The sequence below is a fragment of the Hyposmocoma kahamanoa genome, unplaced genomic scaffold (genome assembly GCF_003589595.1).
Source record: "Hyposmocoma kahamanoa isolate Upper Pololo Valley unplaced genomic scaffold, ASM358959v1 65, whole genome shotgun sequence".
NCBI classification, from domain to species: domain Eukaryota; kingdom Metazoa; phylum Arthropoda; class Insecta; order Lepidoptera; family Cosmopterigidae; genus Hyposmocoma; species Hyposmocoma kahamanoa.
The window spans coordinates 11,707,379-11,725,751 of record NW_020653853.1 but is presented as its reverse complement, the minus strand read 5'-3'; the positions used below and the strand labels follow the sequence as shown (position 1 = coordinate 11,725,751).

At 38.0% G+C, this 18,373-nt stretch overlaps 1 protein-coding gene across 2 annotated transcripts; it reads left to right on the top strand.

The window, feature by feature from the left end:
• Positions 1-405: 405 nt before the first annotated feature.
• LOC113231448 lies at positions 406-17,654 on the top strand. Of its 2 annotated transcripts, none has more exons than XM_026465771.1 (3): positions 406-455; positions 4,404-4,478; positions 17,307-17,654. In XM_026465771.1, coding segments are annotated over exons 1-3 (303 nt in total). In that variant the 5' UTR covers positions 406-454; the 3' UTR covers positions 17,534-17,654. The 2 variants fall into 2 exon arrangements, with proteins under 2 accessions (XP_026321556.1, XP_026321555.1); XM_026465770.1 differs by having other exon boundaries at positions 411-546.
• The last annotated feature ends 719 nt before the right edge of the window (positions 17,655-18,373 follow it).

Here is an 18,373-nt window from a genome sequence, read left to right as displayed (position 1 = left end):
GACTTAGTGCATAAGCAACATCCGAAGTGGGTACGAGTTTTCTAGATTTATATAGTCTCGGATTCGGAAAAAATCAGAATCGGATTCAGTGCGCCTACGCACTAACGGTGAAGGAAGATATCGTGATGAAAGATTTATGCCCATAAAGGTTCATATCCCTTGAGAAACGTGTGACGACCCCAACCCGCATTGCATGACGGGCTAAACCCTTCCTTTACAGGAGACCCGTGACTAGCAGTGGGACAGATAGTCAGATACTTTCAATGTACAATTATATTGAAAGTATATAATTCAAACGTATAACGTTAATTACTACTAAATGCAGTTTGTTTCTTTTCTTCCTCGACACGTAACCAGATCTATATGACTTATTATAAAAGATCGCAGAAACTCAAAGAAAACTTGTCTCCTTCGAGCGGTGAAAGGCGCGAGTGGTTTCCAATAGCGTTGAAAAAGTTTAGTAACAAAATATGTTTTTCTTTCCTTTCGTACTTTGCTTAATTAGTTGGAGTTTTGTGATCACAGAGGCGTTCTTTTTATTCAAAGGTAGGTTTTCGTTATTTTCTATAATAATAATATTATTTATTTTCGAACTAAAACTTATGGAATTATACATGTAACAATGAAAATCGATTCGGTAAATCGATGATTGGACATCAAAAATACTGATTTTTTTGGACACGTTTATCGCTTAAATGTAGTATCCATAAACTTTAATGGTTCTGTATGAACTGTAACATGTTATTTCAAGTTTACTTTTGGGAAAATTAAGAATAGCCAAAGATAAACAGATAAAAATATATTCAAGTTTAAGCTTTCTGCAACTTCCAGTATAACTCGAGGTTTTTTCTCATTATTGTAATTTTTTTACAAAAATTATAACTATTGTAGATAACACTTAAAAACATAAAATTTGTCAAAATTGTTTGGTAAAAATAGTATCTTATATGTTATGAATTTTGTATAGCGTTCAGATTTGTAGATTGATAAAGTGATCGTTTTTACGGTTTGAAACGTGGTCCAAGGTATGTATACGTAAATTATACTTCGCACCTAAAAATGAAATTGTGACTTAACTTAAATTTGCAAAAATTACAAACTAGTTAAAAGAGTTATTTTTTTGTTTTTATGGCTTTTTTTTATTCTAATGTAAGTGTACATTTGACCTCCATCTTACCTGATGGAAAGTGACGACGACGTCGACGATGGAGCATGCACACCTTTTTTTTTTTTTTTTGACGGGTGGGAAATCTTTATGGATACCCCTGAGCCCAGGGAGACTCAGGAGATATGTGGGGACTCTCCCTCCAAACTGGAGGGACTACCCCACTAAAACCCCCCCGGGTTTCCCTCTCGCCAGTTGAGTCGGCGCCGTGGGATCAGTGAACATTCACCACGACGCCGCCCGGCCGCCCTAGTTTACGCCAGGGCTCCCGCGCCACCTAGCTAATGCCTATACACTCTCGCCTTGAAAAGGTCTAGGTTATTAAGTTCAGGGAACAAATCTGTAGGCAGGGAATTCCACTCCATAGCCGTTCGCGATATACATGTGGAAGCGTAACGCTTCGTGCGAATCTTTGGAATATCCACAACATAGGGGTGGAAGCCAAGCCTACGCATAGTCCCCCGATGATGGAAAAGGGAAGGCGGAATTAAATCGTGTAATTCCATCGCACACTCTCCGTGATATAATACCGTAAAATACCGATAAGCAGGCAACTTTACGGCGGTGTTCAGGGCTCTGCAGCTTTGCCTCTACTAATTCCGAGTCACTTATAAGCCTCTTGCCACGCTTGTCAATTAAATTCAAGGTGGCCAGTTGATATGTAGCAGAGCCATCCCAAAGGTGGCAACAGTACTCCATACACGACCGGACTTGTGCTTGATACAGCTGAAGCAACTGTCCCGGTGCGAAGTAACGCCTCATCCTGGAAAGGATGCCAAGCCTCCTGGCTGCATTTTTGGCCATGGATTCAATGTACCTGCTGAAGTTCAGATTGGACGACAGGTCCATTCTAAGTAGCTGGAGACGGTCGGCTATCGGTATGGAAATATCACGGAAAGTCGGAGTCAGCTCAAAAGGACTCCGTTTTGTGGAGAATAGACACGCTTGCGTTTTGGTAGCTTTAAATTTGACAAGATTGTCATCGCCTCAATCGGAGACTGCCTTGAGCGTCAAATCTAAACGGCTAACCATGGACTCTCGACAAGACTGAATTTCCTCTCCATTGACCTTTGCATTGGTCAAGTACCTATCTACAACTGTGCTGTCATCAGCATACGCAAAGGTACCTGGAATTAACATATCATTGATATGCAGCAGAAAGAGTACGTACGTAGGACTACCGCTGGAATTCCATCTGGCCCGCTTTGTTCACGTCAAGATTCCGCAGAGTTCTAAGTACCTCTTTTTGGCGTATGCGAACTGGCGCCATAGCGCAGCCAGCCTGAGGTAAGGTAGGTGGTACGTTTCCTGCGGCATCCAGACGCGAACTCTCTGCAAAAAATGAGGCAAAGAGATTCGCCTTCTCTTCTGCAGTACGGGCCAGCGTGCCATCAGGCCTCAGCAGAGGTGGCAAAGATGGGTGACAAAAGTTGGTTTGGACCGCTTTGGCCAGGGACCAACAGGATTTGCTACCTGCTGGATAAGAGGCAAGCTTGGCCCCTCTGCGGCGCAAGTGGTCGAGCTTGACCCTACGTAACACGCTTTTGCACTTTTTGGCGGCTATATTAAAAGCTTTCTTCAGATTCCGAGTACTCGGAGCTTTACACAGTCGAGCATCTGCCCATGCTTGGTACGCGGACTGCTTTTGTACTTCAGCACGACTGCAGTGAGCGTTAAACCATGGACGAGCTTGGGGTCCATTGGGGTACATCGGAGTATGGTATGTAATACTCCATACCCAAACGCAAGACCTCGACTACAGCATTAGCACGGCTCGACGAGTCTCCTGAAGAAAAGCAAACCTGCCAAGGATATGACGCAAAGAAAAGGCGCATTTCATCTCAATCTGCTAACCTGTATCGCCGGATACAGTTTTCACCAGACAATGGTTGGAAGTACGCAGTGGGGCATCCACAACCACAGAGTATCGGTCCGGATCAGTTGTCAGCAGAAGGTCCAAGCAATTAGCCGTATGAGATTCAACATCTGGTATCCTAGTGGCACCACTGACAAGCCGGGAGAGGCTTAACGTTAACGCAAGTTTACGCGTCTCTCTCCCAGCATGATCGGTCATCTGGTATGGGAACAACCATTCTTGATGGTGTGCATTAAAGTGCCCCAGAATGACTAGTTGCGCCGCTGGGTACCTATGTTGAATCTCATCAGACGTCTCACTCAGATATTGGAACAGCTTGTTTCCTGATATCCACTGTGCGATCGGTAAACACAGCAGTACACTATTTGTGTAACTCCTGTGTCTACTAGAAGCTAGAAAACAGAATAACTCGGTGCCTCAAGGTTCTTGAGACGCTTGACACAGATGTCATCACGAACGTACACACAGACTCCGGCACGAGGTAGAAACCTGTGCTCCAGGGTATACCCGGGGTAGCTGAGGTAAGCCAGTCGGACATCTGATCTGCGTCTTAGTGAGGAACAGCAGCTGCGGTTTATCGGTTTCAAGATGATGGCGGACCAAATGGAGATTTGAGTGCAGACCTCGGATATTAGTGAGGTGCATATTTAGTGGGAGGGCGTGCAACCGCTGTGTAAACTTATTACCGTTTCTGTTTTTCATATTATTGTTTTAGGGAAGTGAATAGGCAGGAGGAAGGCAGTTGAACGAGGCACTGCGTCGTGTTCAACCAAGCAGCAAAGCTCACACTGCCACACGAGGGTACAATCGGTTTGGAGACCGCGGGGACACCCGAATCTCCCCGGAGATGGCCACCTGGTCCTCCCCTCCGGTCGCCAACTGGCAAGGTGGAGCATGGCAACTCCCGAACACGAGTCGGAACATGGTGACAACCATTTGGCGACTCGACTACGTCGGGAGGGTGGTGACTAGCCACGGCCGAAGCCTACCACCAGTAGTTGTTGCTCTTTAGCACCACTCAGGTGTCACTTGTGGGGTCTTGAGGGTAAACCGAAGCGAGCAATATCAACCCCCAAAAACTACGACGGCTACTGAACACAATTGAAGAGTTTTTAAACGTTATACTATTTGCATTGCCCCCTCTATAGAAAATTGAAGGAATACATAATGTATCTCTGTTTTCTTGTATAATGTACGCTTTTAAAATGGTTTCACAATATTTTGCAATTAGTTCTGTGTTTCACCGAAGAAAATAATATAATTATATTACCACAGCACCGCGTCTTAGTGTATTACACAACCGTTAAGCTGCCGTGATCCGTGTATATTTTTGAGTAATATTTGTAATCTCGTTATTTTCAGTGAAAACGGAGCCCATATTGTTTTGTCTTAAAGTCTGCCCACTCTACTGTCATCCAAGAAGTAAACGAGATGTTGGTAAGAACATTTTTACTTTCTGTTGAATGAGGAAATATTGGGATGAGTTGGAAGGTTTTCTAATTTAATATAAGGAAATGATTACAAAGAGACGTTTCAGTACAAATATATCGTAATACAGAGTAAAGAACAAGCTTCGGCTTTCACTATGAATTCCCCACGCTTCATTAAATATTTCCAAGAGAAGTTGAACATATTTGTAGTGAGTTTTCGAATATTTTTTTATTGCAATGTTTTTACAATATTGACTCCGACATTTGGCATAATTTTGTTAGAACAACAACTGTTTTAGAGCTACGCAGGTGTGAATAATATAATAATATTGAATGGTGAAAAAATTTCAGTAGCGTTAGCGTCGGTAGACTTGTGAAAGAGTTTGTCCAGGGAAGTACTGCCACCTTACCTATTTCTGTCGCCAAGCAATAATGTCTGCATTACAGTGTTCCGTTTTGAAGGATAAGAGTGCTGATGAAATTATAGGCACATAGCACTTGTCAACTTGTCTCAGGGTGACGGGCACAGTGGCAGTGCCCCTCAGATATATTACGATTTAAAGCTCTGAGTGCCAGTACAACTGTTATGGACAGGCGTGTAGCTTATCATCAGGCGCCCGACTAGTTATTATAAAAAAAATAACCTCTTAGAGAAAGACGGAGGAATAGTGTAATAAGAGCGCGTTGTGGTGTGAAAGATGTTTAAATTAACATACAAATATGGGGAACATTGCATATCGGCGTAATAACATAACCACATTGCGGTTGTCTTTCAAAAAGGGCAGGTAAATGAAGCGTGTGGACGAAACGAAAAAATATGCAGGAACATAGTATGTCAAGATCCGCATTCTCTGTCTACCCCAGACGAACGCAGAATTGATGGTATGTATGTGGTGTAAATTAATACTGTATTCCAATTATGTTTTTTGATACAATTGTGAAGAATATAAAATTGTCTTTATTTACTTACTTATATTATAAAATTGACTTGTAACGTTTATTATACACCTTTTTTATTACCTTTAGCTGTTATTAAAAAGCTAGTAAAATGACTTAAAATAATATATAGCTGCTATTATAGCGTATATTAATCTTATACAGTAGGTACAAGAATGTCATGTTATTATCGTCACTAACCCGTATATATTCCACGCCTGGGCACGTGTCTTTTCTGCAGACGTTCCCTTAACGGAGGCCATAATTTGCCATGCCCCAGACAGGTTGATCGTAACAGTAAATTTTCTAAGAATCACGTTACGAAGACGTTATCTTCGACGTGTAGTTGACTTCACGATGTTTTCCTTCTTTTTTTTTATAATATCAAGTGACGGGACAAACAAGTTGTGCACCTGATGGTAAGCTACACGCCTGTCCATAACAGTTGCAGTGCTACTCAGCTCTTCAAATCTCAAAGATCTGATGGGCACTGCCACTGCGCCCGTTACCCTGAGACATAAGTTGAACAGTCCCATGTGCCTGTAATTTCACCAGCAACCTTAAAGTTCAAACCCAGAGCACAGTAATGTAAATAAATATGTAAATAATAATGCTGATATTACTACTTGGCTGCAGAAATAGATAAGGTGGCAGTACTTCCCTGGATGAACTCTTTCACAAGACGCTCTACTAAAACTTCATCGTTTAAGCAACAAAGTGGTGCACGCCCAGTGCTGGAAATCGTATCCTAGATCTCCTACGCAGGAGACAAGTGTCCCCCGGTCACTCTCTTCCCCAATCACGGCTGTCTCTGTAAATTTCGTGTATATGACTGTTAGTATGGCTGAATGAATTAAATTTTTATTTTGTATATTTTTTATGTAAATTATGATTTCGTTTCTCAGATAGCTGCATATTTCTATGCGCATCGTCATTTACAATAAATAAAAATATGTTATATAACTTACCTGCATTCAATGCTAATCGGATTTGTTATAAATAGAATCAAAAATAATTTTTCGAGGTTAGGAATCAATCTGTATATGTATATATCGTACTGATAATGTATGTAGATGTACTAGAATCTCATGGCATTAAATATAAGAAAAATCGAACGACTTTCATCTGGCAATGTTAGTTAACATGTCACATGTTAATTCAAAATATTACTTGTCAGACAGCCGTATGCTAAATTTTTTCACTTGAAAATATTTGTAAGTCTATGCTTGAAAATTACGATTTTGTAGCAATACTTACTGAGAATCCTCTTCAATCTCAAGCAAAAAAATTGTAATAATGTTTGTAGCAAAATCAAAGAGGAATTAGATGCATCTAAGTCACAATTCACGATTTAGAAGCGGGTCTCAAATCTTGCCGATTAGTAGGAGTAAATAAACTTGATATTTGAAATTTTAATGAAGCCAAATCAATGTATGTGTTATGTAATTTCAGGTGGTACTGGTGCTGGTCTAAAGAGTTGCTATACATCTGAAACTGCTTTTGTGGCTGTTACAGTGGTATTTACATAACCTTACAAATGTAGACATTTCTAGGTTCTTTTGTCATTTGTAGAATCTTGGTGGAAATATATTTGTAGCGGACTGTATCAATGGGTTCGGGTGGGTGCTATCAACGAGTGAGCATGACCAAAGTTACAGTTTATTAATTTATTGCAAAACACGTACAGCTAAAAACAACCACATTTAAATTTAGAATTTAAAATTTAAACCTAAACTTAAAAAGACTATAGAGAATATATACAAAAGAGATTTGTAGAGACTGCTGCGATTCGCTACAATTCTATTTTATTACCTTAAATTTGTATGTTTTCTTAATGGTACGCAAATTATAATTTTCCGTTGTCCTGACCTCAAAAGCAAAGCTTTTGGTGGAAAATGAAATTTAATTTTTATTTTTTTACGTTACAACTAATTAGAAAGTGACGTCATGATAATTTAGAAACAAAAATCGTGTTCCATGGTGTCATTGTCATAAATAGTTTTGCCATTTTTTATAATAACAAGGGACTGGACCAACAAGTCGTACGCCTGGTAGTAAGTGAAGCCTATTCATAACAGTTGCACTCAGAGCCTTAAATTACAAAGATCTTAGGGGCACTGCCACTTGCCTGAATGAACTTTTTCAGAGCAGCTCTACTGCTACTAAACTACCAGTTATTGTGCACACAGCCGCAATTTTTTCTGAATTATTAGATCGCATTGCTGTCGGATTGCACGAAGGAGAGGGTTAAGGCGATATATTCCAGTCCCGATAAAAGATTCGAGAGTTGTTGTGCACACGCCCGTAAAAGTTTCTTAAGTATTAGATTCATCGGTAAGCACGTTTTTAGTGGTATTGTACGTCGGGTACAGTACTAGTGTTTTATGAACTTTGTAACCTTAACTTCAAAGGTCACTTCATGGCATTATATACGTAACTTATTTAAACTTCTCCTTATATTTATTTATATCAATGTCATTGTTGAGTTTTGTTAAGTAACTATGCATTTTAGAAATAGAGATTTAATAACTAATTTGTATACTACTTGTACCTAACATTGGAACGTGTACAAAATTTTCTATTGACGGTCGTATTTTGTACGGGCCATATCTGCCGTCCACTAACTAAAATGCGGGTAAGTGACAAATATCCGTTTTAAATAGAAAAAAATAGATCCAAACGCTCTTTTAAAAACAGTTAAAATTAGTTAACGTGTTCGACTTATCGGAACCTACGCTAACGAAGCATAACTGATATATCATTAAACAATTTCAATATTCTAAAATTGGATTAAAGTTTTTTTTTATGATATCTCAAAAACTTGTGTTGTCACTTATCCGCATTTTAGTTAGCGGACGTCTGACATATTGGGCTTTTTTTGGAAAACACTCGAAGAAATTTTTGCTCTATAATCTTAGTACAGAGTACTAAAAAAGCCGACCTCAAAAGCACATGGTATTACATATAATTACCCAGTTTTATTGAAATCAGTTACCGGAAACTGAGCAAACCCGGGTTCATCCCCTAGTTCGCCACTTTACGGGACTTGACACAGGAGATAATAAAAATAGGTTCTCACTACTCAAGTGAATTTTGTGTGTTTTTATTCTGGGGGTCTACCTTAGAGGATGGAAAAAAATAAAAGAAAGGAGCTGCCCTAACTACAGAATCAACGTGCATATAACCAAAATTTGAAAGTTACAAATGGCGGATTTCTTTAGTGTTGAACCATAATCTATCGATAAGTCATTATCGACATGCAAATGTAAGGCTTGAATGTGAAACTGTTTTTTTTGTTTCTTTAGTTTACTGTAACTAAAGTATGCCTAAACAAACACAAGTCTAATAATTTAATTTAATCTCGAGTGGTATATCATTATAAATGTCAACACACAATTTTAAACTTTTTTAAAATTTTAGTTTCAAGATTACAACTGGTAACTTATCGAGTAAAGTCACCAAACTGCTGTGCAGTTAGTTGGCGACATTCTTACTTAATTATACCTACTTTACTGGTATATAGCATTACATAGTATTAATTGTACTTACTAAATAAAATATAAAAATTACTTTACGAGGTGCGTCTTTAACCTACATTTTAGTACATATTTACATATCGTCTTTTAACTAACTGTCAAGTACAAGTTTATTCAGGTTTCTGCGGATTCTAGTATTCACGTTACTGGCTTTCTTAAACAAATCAATCTATCAAGCAATTTTAACTGGTAACTTATTTAGTAATAGTCACCAAACTGTTGTGCAGTTTGTTGGCGACATGCGCACTCTTACTTTTTTTTAACGCACACACTTAACATTGCCCTACCTATACCTACTTTACTGGTATATAACATTACATAGTATTAATTGTACTTACTAAACAAAATATAAAAATTACTTTAAGAGATACGCCTTTAACCTACATTTTAGTACATATTTACGTAACGTCTTTTAACTAACTGTCAAATACAAGTCTATTCAGGTTTCTGCGGATTCTAGTATTCTCGTTAATTCCCGGACTTTCTTAAGCAAATGAATCTATCAAGCTATTTTAACACAGAAATAATGGAAGTAGTACTAGCTTTTCCCCACGACTTCGTCCGCGTACAATTTTTATACAGGGTGTAACAGAAAGGTGTGGTCATATTTGAAGGTCGGATTCAGTTAATGGTATAAAACTAGTTAGCAAAGTTGTTTTAGTACACACTACGTTATTTATGGAAATTTCGCCATGAACAGTTTCGATCAGCTGATGTCATTTAACGAAAATAAATAGTCACATCACATCTCTATTGAGTATCATAATACAACCAAATTACGTAACTTGAAAAAATTGTGAAATTCAGGCATGTTATTGTAAATGATAAAGTACTTAATGCCATATTCTTATTACTATGTTATAATTTACTAAATTTATTATTATTTTATTCATGTAATATGCGTGTGAACATTTAATGAAAAATAAATATTATCCATTACTTTGCCAAAATACACTAGTTCATAATAAAACTATTATTTAAAACTTAGTACATAATAACGTAATATGGTTTCGTTAACTTCATATCTTCAATCATACAAAATACACAAATTTCCATTTAATATCCATTAATAAAACTAATGTCCTCTAAAAAACACATATTTAAAGTTATCTCTGTTTCTTTTTACCATATCATATGTAATAATACTCATTCATCTATTGTATTTTAATGAATGAAATTTGTCTCTTTCTATCCGTCGGTACTGTTCTAACGCATGGCGGCTACCGAATCAGTCGGTATGTTTCTTCTAACGCATGACGCAATATGACGCAATTATCCGACTAATACTTCGCACCCTTACAATGAAAGTGACCCAAATCAAAAAATTTAAAAATGAGTTTATACCGTAAAACCATCTTAAAAAAATATTTTGTTACATTAGTCACACTGTGGTGAAGATGAAATTGTGCAATTAAAGCTCGAATAGCTCTGATCCATAAAGGTCCCTTTCATTTTGTTCTTTCAGTTTAAAAATTCTACTCCCGCGTCGAGATATTAACGCCGCATTTATTGTTGAATCTGCATTTGCAAAGACAACACGCTGCCACTGACTTATTAGCATTTGAGCCATTTTCGTTCCGAAAATCATATTCAAAAATAACTAGTAGCAGTAGAGCTCCTTGTGAGTTCGTCCAGGGTAGTACTGCCACTTTACCGTGTTACAGTTTTGAAGGGTAAGGGTGCTGGTGAAATTACAGGCACATGGGACTTGTCAACTATGTCTCAGAGAGATGGACGCCGTAGCAGTAACCTTCGAGCGGCAGTGCTACTGTTATGGACAGGCGTGACGCTTTCCACCGGGTACACGACTTGTTCGACTCGTCGCTTAATAATTAAAAAAGAAAAAATTTTTTAGTAAATTACTTTTTAAAGGGACTGACTTTTTTGTTTCGTGGACTTTCTTCTTTTTTAATTGTGAAACAGGGACCACAAAACCACATCAAGGGTTATGACATCTTGCTTAGCTGATGAACATTAAAAAGACTTAATTCTTAATACGTTAAATGATAACAAAAAAATCGTTAAAAAAAAGACCTATTGGCGACTAGTTTTTGTAAATTATGTTTTTAAATTGTTGAACATTAAAATGATCAGAAACAATTTTCAGTTGTAAAGTTCCATTTTTCCTCATTATTTTCAAAGACTAATAAAACCATCACCTTTAGTACTTAAGAGTAATAAATAAAATAATATGAAAATGTCACAACTTGAATCTTATTTTGCGTATTCCCAAAAAGTTGAAATTTTGTATTGGGACACTTTCATCGTAAAGGTGCAACCTGAAGGTCGGCAAACGTCAAGAAATTAGTTTTGATCGTTGGCCACGAATTAATTATTATAATTTTCATCACTTGCTTGGAAATGAAAATATCGTGAGAAAACTTGGATTTCGGAGATAATTGCCAAAATCTTCAAAGATGCGAGAATGTCAAGTCTCCAACCAGTACTTACTATGCAAGTGTAGTGGACTAAACCTTGTGCAAAAAATAGTACTTTACTAACTTACATACGTCTTTAATTGCTGAGCACGCGTTTCTAACAACAGGTTTACGCTTAATTTGACTTATCTACACACGACAACTTTCTGTGTATGGGTTTATTACATGGTGAAATTGAAATAATTAACATTCGTTTAACCTATTAAGGTTCTTACTTCCTAATAATATCTACTCATCTAAAGAAATATTTTAGAATAGTTTAAATTAGCAATAGTGTAAAACCATAAAAAAATCTTACCTAAATAAACAAAGTATCAAGATTAGTCGCCTTGCGTACGCGATACGTAATCGTAGCGAAGTCGCAAGCCTTTGGCGGCAACTTTGGCGGCAAAAATATCACCTTTGATTTTCGCCGCCAGCATTTGATTTTATACATCGTGATGTGGAGTAGTGGTTAATGTTAGACTCGTTTCGGAGGTCGTGAATTCGATTCTCATAGTTGACTGGGTCTATGGTGTAGTTGTTAGAGCGTTAGGTTTTCTTTTTGGATGTCGTAGATTTGATTCCCATAGTCGACTGCCTCCATAGTCTAGTGGTTAGAGCGTTAGGCTTTCTTTTCGGAAGTCGTGGATTTGATTCCCATAGTCGACTGCCTCTATGGTGTAGTGGTTAGAGTGTTAGGCTTTCGTTTCGGCGGTCGTGGATTTGATTCCCACAGTCGACTGCCTCCATGGTGTAGTGGTTAGTGTTAGGCTTTGTTTTCGGAGGTCGTGGATTTGATTCCTATAGTCGACTGCCTCCGTGGTGTAGTGGTTAGAGTGTTAGGCTTTCGTTTCGGAGGTCGTGGATTTGATTCCTATAGTCGACTGCCTCCATGGTGTAGTGGTTAGTGTGTTAGGCTTTCGTTTCGGACGTCGTGGGTTTCCGATGGGTGACTGCCTCCTTAGTGCAGTATATCCGTAATCACCCAGTCAGTTCTTGCGTTGTGTGGAAGTGGTACGGGTGATGGTCAGAGTTATGTTTACAAACAAAGGCGTATGCAGTGCAACGTTGAAGGTCATAGATACGTAGGATATAGGTATTCGTTTAATGTGTATGTAATGATGTAATTTGTACAGATATTCTATCTCACGAAGGCGGGTGAGCCAAAGGTGTTGTTACGCGTGTACATGCACATTGTTTTAGTGTGCGTAAGCTCAGGAGCGCTCAGTTGCGATCTCGAGCTCGTCCAGATCACTTGTGCTAATTGTGTTCGCGTCAGATTGTCCAAATGAGTACCGTCAGCATGGAAAAAAACATAAGAAAGAGTTTGTAACATTTAAAATTGACGAGTTCATCAAAAGCAAAGGATTTGATGTGTTACGCCTTCCCCCCTACCATCCAGAATTAAACGCTATCGAAAATGTATGGGGAATTATAAAAAAATACATTGCTTCGAGAAACATCGAGCAAAATATAACAAGTACAGACATATTAATAAATGAAAGTATTGATAATGTCAGCAGCGAAACGTGGCGTAATACTTGTAGCCGTGTTGAAAAAATAGAAAAAGAATATTAAAAATATTTTGATTTAGATTTTGAATTCGTAATAAATTTGCAAGATGATAGTGATGACGACAGCATGACAGAATCGTCTTCAGACTTTGAATAAATGATATTTGTATGCAATCTACATTGACTTCCAAATAAATGGACGACGGGTCTAATACAAAAACCATGAAAAAAATGTCCCAAGTCAACCTATTCGAAATTTAAATTGTTATGTCATCGCAGTATCGCGCTGTCCGTAGAACAAATGAAGACTAAAGCGGAGTGTCGCGCTCTGTATACGATTTTAGTGCCTTACAAGTGCGGACACTTTTTAGCGCGGACCCGACGTCCATATAATTGTAAGTCAATGGCAATCTACCTATAATATTTTATTATACCTATATACTAAGTAATAACAATTGACAAGCTTAACAAATTATAATATAAGTTTCAAACGAAAATTAATAATTAAAAAATATTTACGATTGATATGCTATCGCTACGTGAACTTACGCACACAAAGGCGCTTATCTGTACACGTCACTACTACAACTATTACTCACCCGCCTTCGTGAGATAGAATATCTGTCTCATGAGAAGGGTCTTATTTTAAAAGGATGGTAACAATTTTAATTTCATCCTGTAGGTACATTATGAAAACGTTACCCTATATTCCAAAATTTGCGTTTCAGTCGGCGTCCTTTGATGTGCCGCCGCTGAGGCAGAGAGGCACTATTTTTTATTTTTTGTAACAGTCTGTAATTGCCGTTTGCGTTGTGACGACTAAATAGGTGCCATCGTTTTGTTTGTGTCTCGTTTTTGTGTTTATTTAAACTATGTCACGCTTAAGCAATAGTGATTACTATGAGATGATGTTGTGCGTAGGCGCAGCCGATGGGAGCTTGCGCCAGTCTCGCCAAATTTATTGGGCAAAGTTTATTGATGGCGTCCCAGAAAATCGACGTCGACCATTTCCCACTCTGGAATGCTTCAGGAAGATGGTTATGAGACTTCATAATAGTGGATCGTTCCGTGGTTCCAGTTCTGAAGGCCGGCCGAGTTTACGAGACCCAGAATTCGAGGCAGATGTTTTGGAACATTTTCTCGGCAATCCAAAGACAAGTACTCGTCGTGCTGCGGCAGCCTTTGGTGGTGTGAACCATATGAGTGTGTGGCGTGTGTAACGGGATGATGGCCAGCACCCATACCATTTTCAAAGAACGCAGGAGCTGTTACAAGCGGACTATGATCCACGTTTGGCATTTTGCCGCTGGTACCGCGACCAGATTGGGAGGTCTCCCGACTTCGTTTCGTCGGTACTGTGGACAGACGAGACGTCATTTACGCGTGCGGGCATTATCAATATGCATAATGAACATTTTTGGACTCATTTGAATCCCCGCGTATCAAGGGAATCAAATTTTCAACACCAGTGGCGGATTAACGTGTGGGCTGGTATAATAGGTTGTGCCGTCATCGGTCCAGTGTTTTTGCCGGCAAGTCTGAATGGGGCCAATTATTTAAGATTCCTAACAGAAGACTTGGAGGACGTTCTGATGGCCCTGCCAGTGACACAATACGTGAGACTCGTGATGGAACACTGGATGACTTTCCAGCACGATGGAGCACCCGCACATTTTGCTCGAAATGTATGTTCCCATCTGAACGACCGTTTCCCGCAGTGGATTGGGCGGGGAGGTCCTGTACCCTGGCCAGCGCGGTCCCCAGACTTGACACCGCTCGATTTTTTTTATGGGGTCATATAAAAAATATTGTTTATGCGGAGTCCTGTGAAAGCGCAGAAGAAATGAGGCAGCGGATCGAAATGGCATTTAGTCAAATCACTCGGCAGATGCTTCAAAGAGTAGAGCAGTCTCTGTACCGACGCACGGAAATATGCATATTGCATGGAGGTCGGCATTTTGAACCTTACCTGTAAATGTGTGAAATGTGCCAGCAGTGCGTGCAGTGATTGTACTTATTATTAAAAATTATCGTAAACAAGTCAATATTTCGTACATTGTACAACAGTGAATTACAATTCGTAGGAAATTCATTAAAACGTGTATGAATTGAACAGTAGGTAAGTACCAATTAAAAAAGTATCCACTATTGTAAAATTGTCGTAAATAAATGTATTAATACTAAACTATGTAGAATGTGTATACGATGAAGGCGTGCGTAACTACGGGCTTAATAAGTAAATAAATATTCTTTAAATTGTATGTAAATAAGTACGTACGCGTACCTAGGTATGGCATAAAATAATATTGTTAGAAATAATTCGATTTTTCTAGGTATTTAAAGATTTTGTTACTTAATATTAACGTATTATCAACATATTCAAATCATGTTTTTACAATGGCATTTCAATTGTAGTCAGCTGTTCTTTCGCCCCGCTTGCGGCCGCCCAGGTTACATGAATGAATTTGTGAAGTCGTAGTAACGTAACTAGCAATAGAGTTGTGACGCAGTGGTTGTTTCGGACAATCACTATTTATACAAACATAATTAAACTTATATCAACATTAAAAGTCACTTATTTTTATTTGATATTTTGCACACAGGGTCTAAATCAAGTGTACATTTGGGTCCTTTAATATGACCACACCTTTCTGTTACACCCGGTACAAATGAAAAATATTCAAGTATGAAGCAAATCGCACCACGCGTTAAAAAGTTACCATACACACATTATTACCCCATTTCGCCGCATTTTTGAAAAACTGTGATGCCATTTGTTTACCATTTTTACTGTAAAATATTTATGCAAAGTTTCGTCTATGTAATTTCAAGGAATATTATTTTTAATGCAAATGTTTTTATCCGTTTTCGCCCTTTTAGGGGATGAATTTAGAGAAATCCGTTCTTAGTACTCATTCACTAAATAAAATTAACACACCCTCAAATTATCATGTTCTAGTACTAAGGTTCTGTTAAAATTTGACTCTTCAAAATGAAGCGAACAAATGAAGATGGTCTTTGATCCAACGTTTGTATTCGGCAGTCCTATGATTTCCAACCATTCTTTATTCCTTTTTTCATTTGTAGGAAAACTTGAAATAATAAAAATAAAAATAATAAAACAATAAAAACCTCGTAGTGAATTGTTTTAATAACAGAATATCGATAATATGTACGCTTACAAGATCAACACTATCTCAAAATAATCGTTAACAACAATCATCAAAATATACAAACAAACAGGTAATCTAAAGTAACAAAAGCAAAATTTGGCAAGATTTATAAATAAACTACTTAAATAAGTCTAATTACATGAAATATTTGGGCTATTGTGTGATTTATAGACAAAAAAAATCACATGCCTGTGCCATGTAACATTCGATTGATTTGCACTTTTTCTAAAGCCACATCCCTTAATGTTGCAGCGTCGCATTTTTATTAATACCTAATTATTATCACTGTCAATATTTGTGTCCAATTTAATTATAATATATGCGAATAATTCAATAGTACATTTGTTTTGACATTCGATGTACTTCCCTTTGACAATGGTATCATGTACCTCATGTACTGCGAAATAGACATGGTTGACATTTAAGATGACGTTACGTATTTTCAATTCCCGTGTTTGACACAGACCAATGTAATGCTATCTTCTTTGGCTAAAGAAGGCTTGTAATAGTTAAACAAAGACAGTTATTGTCTTTATCGGTACGAACCATTTTTTTTTTAAAGTTACGAACCATGTCACTCATGTCTACTACTACGTGTAACTGCCTCTGTGGCCGAACGATTACCGTCCCGGACTGCCACGCAGAGGTCCTGGGTTCGATTCCCCGGTCGGGAGAAATATATGTATGGCCTTCATATATTTCTTTCGTGAGTTTGGGTGTAATTTGTGGTTGTCTATGTGTGTGTCCATAGTACCCGCGACACAGGGTTTCCCTAGTGCGGGGCTATGGGTGTGCGGCGTGTGCTGCGTGCTGCTGCGTTATGTCTCTCAGGATTATATTTTAAACTTAAGGTATCAGTAGAGTTCTTTGTGAAAGAGTTCGTCCAGGGAAATACTGCCACCGTACCTATTTCTACCGCCAAGCAGTAATGTGAGCATTACTGAGTTCAGGCTTGGAAGGGTAATTACTGGCACATGGGACTTGCATTACAACGTTCAGGTTTGGAAGGGAAATTACAGGCACATGGGACTTGTCAACATATGTCTCAGAGTAACAGATCTTTGCAATTCAAACTTCAGAGTCAAACTTCACTGCAACTCCTATGGACGGGCGTGTCGCTTACCATCAAGTACCCGACTTGTTTGTCCCGCCACTTGGTATAAAAAAAAGCTGAAATATAGTCTCATCTTTGCGTTACACTCTACATAGCTTGATTAATAATATTAACATTAATTTTATTCATTTTTGTTCCACAGACATGTCAGAAATCTACTTAGATGACGACGAAGGACCTTGGAAAGAGCACTGGCATGATTACCCACCACATCCCTACCCGCATTATCCGCATTATCCGCATTACATCTACATCTGTAAACAACCAGTTACAACTACCACGATGAAACCAGTTACGACCACTGAAGAACCGACGTACATTTGTTCGCTTTGTAAAACTAAGTGTGATTACCCTCCTACAAAGAAGTAACTCGTAACCTTGGTATAATAAAGCCACAGGAGATAATACGTTACAAGTGCTTTGTTTACATGAAACAAATGATATACAAGGCGTCACACGACTATGTCACACGGAGGGAAAGTACTTTAAATACCGTAGATAGAAAATTTTACTTAAAGAAGACTTAATTTTGATTTTAAAAACTATTCGAACTGCATTCAAAGTTTTTTAAATAATCGCCTGTCTGAACCGGGAATCGAACCCTTGAAATGTGAAAAAAACATCTGTAATTTTACTACGCTGTTCGAAAGCCTCAATCATAAGGATTGTTTTCTTCTAAATAACATAGCATCTTAATTAAAGAAAGACCAATAAATTTAATATTTAATAAAAATAATTAAATACATTCAACTGCAACTTACAATCAATTTAAGATATCAAATGCTCAAAATGTATCCCATTCTGTAGTATACAAATTCTCACTCTTTTGAAAATTTCGCTTCCTATTGATTTATTTATCTTTTCTTGAATGTTTAAAATAATACGTCTAATTTCAGCTTGTAACCCTCATTGACTTACAATTATATGGACGTCGGGTCCGCGCTAAAAAGTGTCCGCACTTGTAAGGCGCTAAAATCGTATACAGAGCGCCAAACTCCGCTTTAGTCTTCATTTGTTCGACTGACAGCGCGATACTGCGATGACATTACAATTTAAATTTCGAATAGGTTGATTTGGGACATTTTTTTCGTGGTTTTTGTATTAGACCCGTCGTCCATTTATTTGTAAGTCAATGGTAACCCTATACATTCTCATACCGGTTCCTGTAAATGTTTGACAGGTTCATTTGCCTGAAGTAAATTTCTAATT

What these genes read in the sequence shown, in the direction of transcription:
- LOC113231448 (XM_026465770.1), top strand. Translation starts at nt 471, where the DNA reads ATGTTTTTCTTTCCTTTCGTACTTTGCTTAATTAGTTGGAGTTTTGTG. An exon ending in GGCGTTCTTTTTATTCAAAG is followed by an intron (nt 547 to 4,403) that starts GTAGGTTTTCGT and finishes CGTTATTTTCAG; the next exon opens with TGAAAACGGAGCCCATATTG. An exon ending in AAGAAGTAAACGAGATGTTG is followed by an intron (nt 4,479 to 17,306) that starts GTAAGAACATTT and finishes TTTGTTCCACAG; the next exon opens with ACATGTCAGAAATCTACTTA.